The 8,960-nt window shown below is 45.8% G+C and overlaps 1 protein-coding gene across 1 annotated transcript in view; it reads left to right on the forward strand.

Moving 5' to 3' along the window:
• The window catches only part of Lama1 (laminin subunit alpha 1), a 126,648-nt gene that overhangs the window by 95,774 nt on the left and 21,914 nt on the right, over positions 1-8,960 (forward strand). Inside the window, exons 41-46 of the mRNA XM_031368646.1 lie at positions 18-111; positions 2,543-2,659; positions 4,336-4,518; positions 4,795-4,949; positions 6,581-6,727; positions 8,396-8,529. Coding sequence (XP_031224506.1) covers positions 18-111; positions 2,543-2,659; positions 4,336-4,518; positions 4,795-4,949; positions 6,581-6,727; positions 8,396-8,529 — 830 coding nt within the window. The remainder of the gene's footprint in view (positions 1-17; positions 112-2,542; positions 2,660-4,335; positions 4,519-4,794; positions 4,950-6,580; positions 6,728-8,395; positions 8,530-8,960) is intronic.

An 8,960-nucleotide genomic window follows, 5' to 3' on the forward strand; every position in this document is an offset into this window, starting at 1 on the left:
ACCATTCTGTTTTTCAGATCTCCGAATCCCTGGCTTCTCAGGGGAAAGCAACCCTTCAGCGCTCATCCAGGCTTCTGAAAGAAAGTGACAGTTCCAGGAGGAAGCAGCAAGGTCAGTTTGTATCTGGATGCGTGGGGTGAGTGCCCGCATAGTGACCCTGGGAGAGCTCTCTCTTTTCTTAGAGCAATTTGAAGCTTCCTGTGTCTGTCTCCTTAACACTGTCATTTCATTCCTCTCAAGTAAACATCATGTGATTCTGAATCTTGTGATGGTACCACTTACTCAGATGTGCATGCTTCTCTGTAGTCAGGCCTTCTTTATGACTGACCGACTTCCAGGGATGACTTGAACTGACATTACCGCCAATCTTCCTGGTGTGTGTGGGGTCACCTCTGATGACAGGGGCTCCTCTTTTTCTCAAAATTCCCTGTTCCTTGGTGAAAGAAGCTGATGCTGTCTTTGCATTTTTCACCTGGCCAGAACTATGACAGGCTCACATTGAAATGTCACTGGATTAAATCATAAATGATAAATCCTTTTCCATAAACACCTATGCAGTTCAAGAGTTTCAGCAAGCAATTGCCTGGGACTATAAGAGCTATCGTAATAAGCGTAACAAAATGGCGAGATTCTGTTCTGTAAGAGGAAATGTGCAGTCATGGAATTTTCTTGATGGGATAATATGCCTCTCACACTGGTGCAGTTTGTAAGGGTAACTGTGGACCCTCTCAGAACTCCATGAACCAATGGCTGGGCTTTCCCACAGCTGACCCAACCGAGGGGTAGGCCAGGGCATTGTTTTGTTTGTTTCTCTGTGAGTGAGACAGTTTAGAACCTTCTCTGTCCTCTCAATGATCGATCTTTACAATTCTTGCTCACTCACTCACAAGTACTGATGGGTATTGGCTTGAGTATGCACAGTAAAGGTCCGTCTCGTTCATTACACTGTCAACTTTTTAGCAGTTAAAGTTCCATGTTCTGATCATGTGCTCAGAATGCTAAATGTGCTTTCATGCTATGAACAGAGACTGTAAAAGCTTCAGTCCAACAAGGTAAATTAAAGGAAGCAGGGATGAGCCAAGCGTCAGAGGAGGGAATAGAGAAGATTGGACAGAGTGGCAGGTCAGAGGTCATGAAGAGCCAGACCACCGTCGGGATTTGAGAGCCTTGAGGTGGCAAGTTCCAGCATGGGTTGAAAATTATAGTCTGACAGAAGACAGTTTAAACATTTCTTCATATTTGTACTTTTGCAAATTTAGGCATGTGCCACGGACTGGGGTTTCTTACGGGGTCCCTTGTTCCACGGGATGATGGGTTCTGGCCAGGTGTGCACGGGATTCGGCTTTTTGACAAACAGACTCGACACGAGTGGTGTAAGGTCTGAGTGTATTTCTCAAAACGTGACAGGAGGCTTTTACAATCATTGCAAAAGAGAAATGAAAAATCTGGCAGCTCAGTAGTCGAGGTACATCTGAGGCCAACTAAAACACACTAGGTCTAAAACACCAGCCATCTCCTCTGGACTGGTGTAGCACCCCTGGGCTCCAAGCACGCTTGGGCTGCATGGTCCGGGCAGGAGGGTTGAGGCTCGAATCTCGAATCTTCAATGCTGAATGTTCGAATCTCGAATGCTCAATCTCTTGAATCTCGACTGGTGCTGCACCCCCCGGGCCCAAGCACTCTGGGCCCTGGGGGCTATGGACTGTATGAATCTAAGTCCTAGTCCACCTAAGTTCTGGTTCTAGTCCGAGTGCAAGCAAGTCCGAATGTTGAATGCAGACTGCTGCATCTAGAATGCTCAATGTTGCAGACAGTCTCTCTCACACACACATACACTCTCAGATTAAGGTCCCGCCCATCCTAGGTAAAATACCCACTATGCTAATCTTTTGGGGAAGTAGAGACAGTCTCTTGCTAATTCCTAGGAGTGGTTCAGCTGTAGTACATGACTGAGAATGAGGATTTTACTTGACCTTGTCTTGGGATAAGTCTCTCATTCTGTGAGTTTCAGTGCCCTACCCACAATGCTGGAGGCAATTAGTTAGAATGGCTTAACATTCTAAGACAGGGTTTGACTAGGACATTGGAACATTGGTGAAGGTCAGAGAGCAAAGTCCGAATTTTCTTTTTCTAGCTGTTAAGAAATGATATCTTGGTGGGCCACTAGCACACAAGTACGAGGACATATCTGGGCTACCTCTGAGTTTGGGGTGCCAGGTGACAATGCAGAGGCAGGAGACTGACTTTCCTTGAAGTTTATGCCTCAAATACCGCCATCACGCAAAGTGTGCGTGGCAGGCATGAAATTCAAGAACAAGTAATAGTGATGAAGACAATAGCAAAATAGACAAAATGATCAAAACACCAACCCCCCTGCATGTCTCTCATGAATAGTGATAAGAACCACTAGGAAAACTCTCAAGGTTGAGGTGTCTATGGGAAGCTCTGTGTCCTGTGGATGGCTGACAGATGGTAAAGCTGTGCCTAGGTGGTGTCCTCACAGACTAATCTGATGTGAACCCTTCCTTTCTCCCTCACATAGGTATTAACTTGAAGCTGGATGAGTTGAAAAAATTGAAGAGTCAATTTCAGGAGAGTGTGGATAACATTACAAAACAGGCCAACGACTCCCTCGTGATGCTTAGAGAAAGCCCTGGAGGTGAGCAGAAAGTTTTCTGGTCTGCTTACCTTCTCCTTGCGAAAGCATCTCACAGGAGCGGGAGGAAGTCCTGCCTCGTGGCTCATTGGGAACTGTGGCTCTAGAACTAGACTAAAGTTCATTAAGCCTCAACTTGGGGAGGGATGTGGTTTAGAGGTGAAGGCCATGAAACTTTTTCAAACCAGTGAATACATCAAATTCCACTCTTAGAGGTGTTAGGATTATGCTCTTAAAAGACTAGCGGCTTTTGGCCACCACTTTTAGTTGGTGACTTTCAAGATGGCTTTGATGCAGCACAGAGGAGAAAGGGGACTTCCAAAGAGGCCAACGTAGAGAAAAGAGAATGGGATTGCCTGACCATGGAGGGAGCGCTGGAAGATGGCAGCACCAGATTTGCTGTGAACATGGTGAATTAGAGAGTTCTTATTGAGTGACCTTCCTCCCTCAGAGGAAAGAATACTATAAAATCAGCCTGTTGATTGCTAATACTGATGATTTGGAAACATGAGTTTTCCAAGGCTTTCAATGAGTTGAGTCACATCCCCAATGAACTGTGCTGTTGAGCGCTATTCGCCTGACTCCAGACATCCTGTCATGTGTTTCTAAGACTCACCTACTGCTCTTCTATCTGGAACTTTCTTTTTCCCTTCTGATCACCACCCACAGGAAAATGACCCTCCATCTATTTTAATAAAACACATAAACATTCAAACTTACAGAAAAGTTGAGAGAGGAGTAAGGGCCTGCAAAGGGGTTTTCTCCTTTATTGCCTGAGGTCTTACCATGTAGCCCAGGCTGGCCTCAACCTCATGATGGTGTTGTGCCTGCTTCCTGGTGCTGGGATTGCAAGTATGTGCCACCATGCACGGCTTGAGAGCTGTACACTTTCATATGGCTTTTTTCATAATGAAAATGAAATATGAGAATGAATATTTTGCTGTGTGTGTTGAAACATTCTCAGGTCTCAACAGCACCATGTAGACACCCTCAAACAGATGTTATCAAATAACAGAATTATTTTTCCCGTTGTGGCCATGTCTTCTTTGAGCTTTGGTCCCTTGTAGCAGCCTGTCCACATTGTGACTAAATACCACCTTGTCCTTCCATGGCCACTCTCTTCTTCATTGCAAGCCTAAGTTCCAGAACCTTTTTATCCAGACATTCAATGATGTGGAGAATAGGTTTCCAGAAGATGAGAGGGGCCTACAGAAAGGGGCTAAATAGAGAAGTTTGGGGCTGGAAAGATGATTCAGTGAGTACCGTCACTAAGCCTAGCAATGTGAGCTCCATCTCTGGACCCACAGAGTGGAAGGGCAAAACCTCCTCCCACAAATTGTCCCCTGACCTCCTTACATGTACCACAGTACATGAACACACATGCATACACATGCACATACTAAATAAATAAAAATGTAAAAGTACTTTTAGCTTATCATCCCCAGAACATACTAAGGGTATCACACTATGTAACTGAAATCATGTTCCAGACAATTAAGTATCCAAATCATTCCTTGGTTCTTTAAAGGAGTTGTAGAACATGACAACTTCTTTGACATGAAAAGGCAAGAAGCCTTGTTTTGTACTCAACATACGTGTTTCTGTGTAAAGTGTCACACGTAGTTTAGGCTTTCTCAGTGTCTTCAGCCAGCACATACTTGCCCATTCCTTTATTTTAGGTATGAGAGAGAAGGGCAGGAAAGCCAGAGAGCTAGCGGCGGCAGCCAACGAGAGCGCAGTGAAGACCCTGGAGGACGTGCTGGGTTTGAGCCTAAGGGTCTTCAACACATCAGAAGACCTGTCCAGAGTGAATGCCACAGTCCAGGAGACAAACGACCTTCTGCGTAACTCCACAATGACCAGTACGTTCGCGGTCCTCCTCCCTGCTTTGAAAGCCTGCAGCTTGCTCATGACGAGAGAGCTGGGCACACAGGGATGCAGTGTTCTAGCCTGTAGACTCTCCTTTGAGAAGGAGAGGGGCCTCAGGAAGTGCAAGCTGTCCGTGTGTTCTTCATATATTTCAGGGTTTGCTCACTCTGTTCTATCTTATCCAGTGTCTTAATAATGGACACACTTCATTCTCACTCGTTTTCTCCTGCCTAACTCTTGCCAACCCTTCACCCCCTTGTCTTTGTTAGCTCTGTTGGCCAAAAGAAAAATGAAAGACATGGAAACACAGGCCAACCTTTTATTTGATCGATTGAAGCCTTTGAAAACACTGGAAGAGAACCTGAGCAGAAACCTGTCTGAGATCAAGCTGCTGATCAGCCGGGCCCGGAAACAAGCAGCTTCGGTGAGTTGGGCTGGGGGCTCCTAACACCACAGCTCCAAAAGCTTGGGCTTCCGCTCGAAAGTCCAGGAGAAGTCAGTGGGCATGGAGCTTGGCCACCCCGGCTCCCCTGCAACTTCTACAGGCCCAGATCCCAATAACCCACGTCCTCTTAGGCTCGTCCCAGGATACTGAAACCATTTTTCTTGGCATCCCAGTCACTTTTAGAGTATTTCAGAGATTCTTAGGAAAGTGCTCTTCTTTACGGGCTTCATTGGTAATGCCTGACTCCACGATGTAGCCTTTATGACAGGAAGACATTAAGTCTAACGGTAACACCTAGCACCGCTCCTTCATCTTGCTGATTTACCTTTAATACTGGAGGTCCTCTACAGAGTGAATAGGCTGGGCCTCGTCCTCCAGGAACCTGAGAAAACAATGCCTAACCATACAGATGGTGTGCAAGTCTATGTCACTACATGTATACAGTACCAGAGAGGTCAAAGCTGGGGAATCATTTTGTAACTACCCATGGATCAATTCACTCATTTCAAACCATAGGAAGACTCCCCCTAAGAGAGTGTACAGTTGCCATGGTGTGGGGCCCTAGAGAGAAAGAGTGCGACCGTGATCTCAGCTCAGTCTTTCTGAAGGTTTCTAGGCAAGGTAGAGGCACTCTTGGCTTCCAAGAGTCTTCCCGTCTAGAAGAGGCTGCAGCTCACACGGGCTCTGGCTTCCCTCTCCTTCATAGACAGGCCAAGGAAATGTGTGCTAAAGGTGTAGTTCTAAAGACCATGGCTAATACAAAATTAAAAGAGAAATAAATTTTAAAAATCTATACACAGATAATTTACAGCAGAGCAATATGTAGTAAATAACCACTCAATAGCTATTTCCTGAGTGATATAGTAAATATATTACCCTTGCATTTTTATTGAACAAAGATCATTAAATACTCCCGGTGGGTCAGGTGGCAAGAGCCCACAGTAACAAGTTATCCAATCTTAATGTGAGTGAGACAGTTCCCTGTATAAAAGAGCCTATGGAAAGCCATAAAGGACTGGAGAGATTACTCAGTTAAAAGTACTTACTGTTCTTATGGAAGACTGGAGTTAGGAACCCAGTATCCAGGTCAGGTAGCTGGTAACTGCCTGTAACCCAGCTCCTGTGCTCCAATGCCCTCTTATGGCCTCTGGGTACTCCTGCACACACACACACACGCACACACACACACACACACACACACACACACACACACACACACACACGCGCGCACGCGCACACACCACTCCAAACCCAAAATTTAATGAAGTAAACCTTAACAAAACAAAAACCATGAAAACCTTATTTTTCATAATACGAGGCTGAGGCAAAGAGAATCATGAGTTTCCATTCAAGGCCAGCCAGGTCTACATAATGATACATTGTCTCTAAGTAAGCAAATAGAACATAGCCTGACTGAAACGACCATCCAGTATCTAAACGGTTCGCCCAAATAAAAGAACCTCCATCTTGGCCTGCTGCCTCACTCTGTGAAGCTCAAAGCATTAGAGTCCTGCACAGAGGAAACCGTAGACTGGCATCTCTGGCGTCCTGGGGAGCTGCCCCCACCCATGTGCCCCTAAGTCCAGGGATGCTGTTTTTCTCCCTGTCAGATCAAAGTCGCTGTGTCTGCGGACAGAGACTGCATCCGAGCTTACCAGCCTCAGATTTCTTCTACCAATTATAACACCTTGATGCTGAATGTTAAGACGCAGGAGCCTGACAACCTTCTCTTCTACCTCGGCGGTGGCAGCAGTAGTGTAAGTGAGCGACCCTGTGTGTTTGGGAATTCAGATGTTTCCTCTGTGGACTCTCCACTGATGGAACCATAAACACGACCATCCTGAAGCCGCTAAATTCCACCAGGGAAAACCTTTGCTACAATTGTAATGTCGAATGTTGTAGAAATACTTAAATCTCAGCCAGAGATTTCTACCCTGCCTTAGCTATCTATGTTCCTGGATGAAAGACACACACAACTTTTACATTTACAATAAACCTTAAACAACACAAGAGTGGGGTAGATACTATTCTCTATGTTCTTAGAATCTATTTCCTATCGATAACTCCAAGTCATTACTATGTTTGGTCTGAGCTGCTCTTAACTCCAATTGGGCAGCCCTCAGGGTCACTTTCTCTTGACTCCTAACCCATGGCAGCTTCTTTTTCCTCCTCTTCTGCCCCGTCTCCTTCATGGTCCCCTCTGACCCCCAAGCCCACGAAACCTAAACCCCACCTATGTCTCTTTTGCTATTGGCTTTTGGCGTCTTTATTTACCAATCAGAACTAGTTGGGGCCCTGGTGTACATGCAGAGCCATCTCTGGAACAACCAGGTCTTGGGGATCCCCACATTTAGCATTCCAATAGATAGCAAGAAAACAAACCTCAACAGTTGAAAGTCACATAAACACAAAAAGTAGCTGCCTAGGGTTTGGACAGACCAGTCAGATTTTAACTGTTTGCCTGCTAGCCTGAGAGTCTGAGCTCATTTCACAGGAACCACTTAAACAAAATCTGGGCATCATTGTCTGCATTTCTGTATCCAGAGTTGGACAGGTAGATGTAGGCAGATCCCAGCCTAGCCTAGTTAGGTGAGTTCCAGGTCAGTCAGAGGCCCTGTTTCACAAAGCAGATAGCATGCAGGATACCTGCGCTGTCCTCTGGCCTCCATGTGAACATGTTGTGGTAATATGCATACTAGCTAACTCACAAACACACACAGCAACATGCACACAGTAAAAGGCACAAGAAGGAAAGTGACATTTCTGATCCGTGCCCCCATCTGCCATCATATTGGTATACCATGGGTGCAATCATGCCTTGGTGGACTCAGGGTGATTTTCAGTTAGCCAGGCATCGCCCAAGTTCTTCCTGCCAAGGCACCGCCTATGGTTCCCCAGTCAACAGGTTTCCTAGACAAGACCACCGCTCCTTCCGCTATATCAGAAGGGATGCGAGCCCTGGGAATGTCATGGAGAGATGTTAAGATGCACATTTATGACCACAGATGTCTTCTGAGGAGACAAGGAGACAAGCTTACTTTGGAGCTACACCCATGGGTGCCTTCTGAAGCAGAAACAAGCCAGTACCTTGCCCAACCTTCCCAGGGCTTGGTGACAACCCCTTTGAGATTTCCCAGGAATTTGATAATAGTGGATGATCTGGCTACAAAAGTGCTAATGTCAGGGCCAGCCTCTGCCACAGGGTCTCCATGTCCCAGCCCTAGGGGTGGGGTTCCGCATAGACAGAAGAGCATAGGATCTCCATGTCCCAGCCCCAGGGGTATGGCTCCTCATAGGTAGAAGAGCACAGGATCTCCATGTCCCAGCCCCAGGGGTTGATTCCTCATAGACAGAAGAGCACACAATCTTTGTGCTGACTGTGTAAATAGCAATATGTAACTCATTTCCCTCATCTCTTCCCCCAGTCTGACTTTCTCGCAGTGGAGATGCGGCGGGGGAAAGTAGCCTTTCTCTGGGACCTGGGCTCCGGTTCCACAAGGTTGGAATTCCCAGATGTCTCCATCAATAACAACAGATGGCACAGCATCTACATAACCAGGTAGTAGAGGCTGTCCCCCAGCATCTCTCTCTGTTAATTGTACCTTATAGTGTGTCGGTAACGAATTTAATAGATAGGCATAGAGTCTTTAGGAAAGTTGGATTATGAACAAACAATACTGGATTTATATTAACTATAGGAATGATTCATTTAGATTATAGAACAAATATATTTTGTGTGTGTGTCCAGAAGCAATGATCAAAAACCCTAAACTATACATTTAGGTTACTTTTAATATTTATTTTCATTTTGTAAGTATGAGTATTTGCCTGCATATGTGTATATGCATCATGAGTATGCAGTGCCCTCAATAGCCAGATGAGGGCATTGGGCCCACATGAACTGTACTCAAAGGAGGTTGTGTGCCACCATGTGTATGTCAGGAATGGAACCCAGGCCCTCTACAAGAACACACAGTATTCTTAACCACA

This window comes from Mastomys coucha, unplaced genomic scaffold (genome assembly GCF_008632895.1).
Source record: "Mastomys coucha isolate ucsf_1 unplaced genomic scaffold, UCSF_Mcou_1 pScaffold14, whole genome shotgun sequence".
Lineage (NCBI taxonomy): Eukaryota > Metazoa > Chordata > Mammalia > Rodentia > Muridae > Mastomys > Mastomys coucha.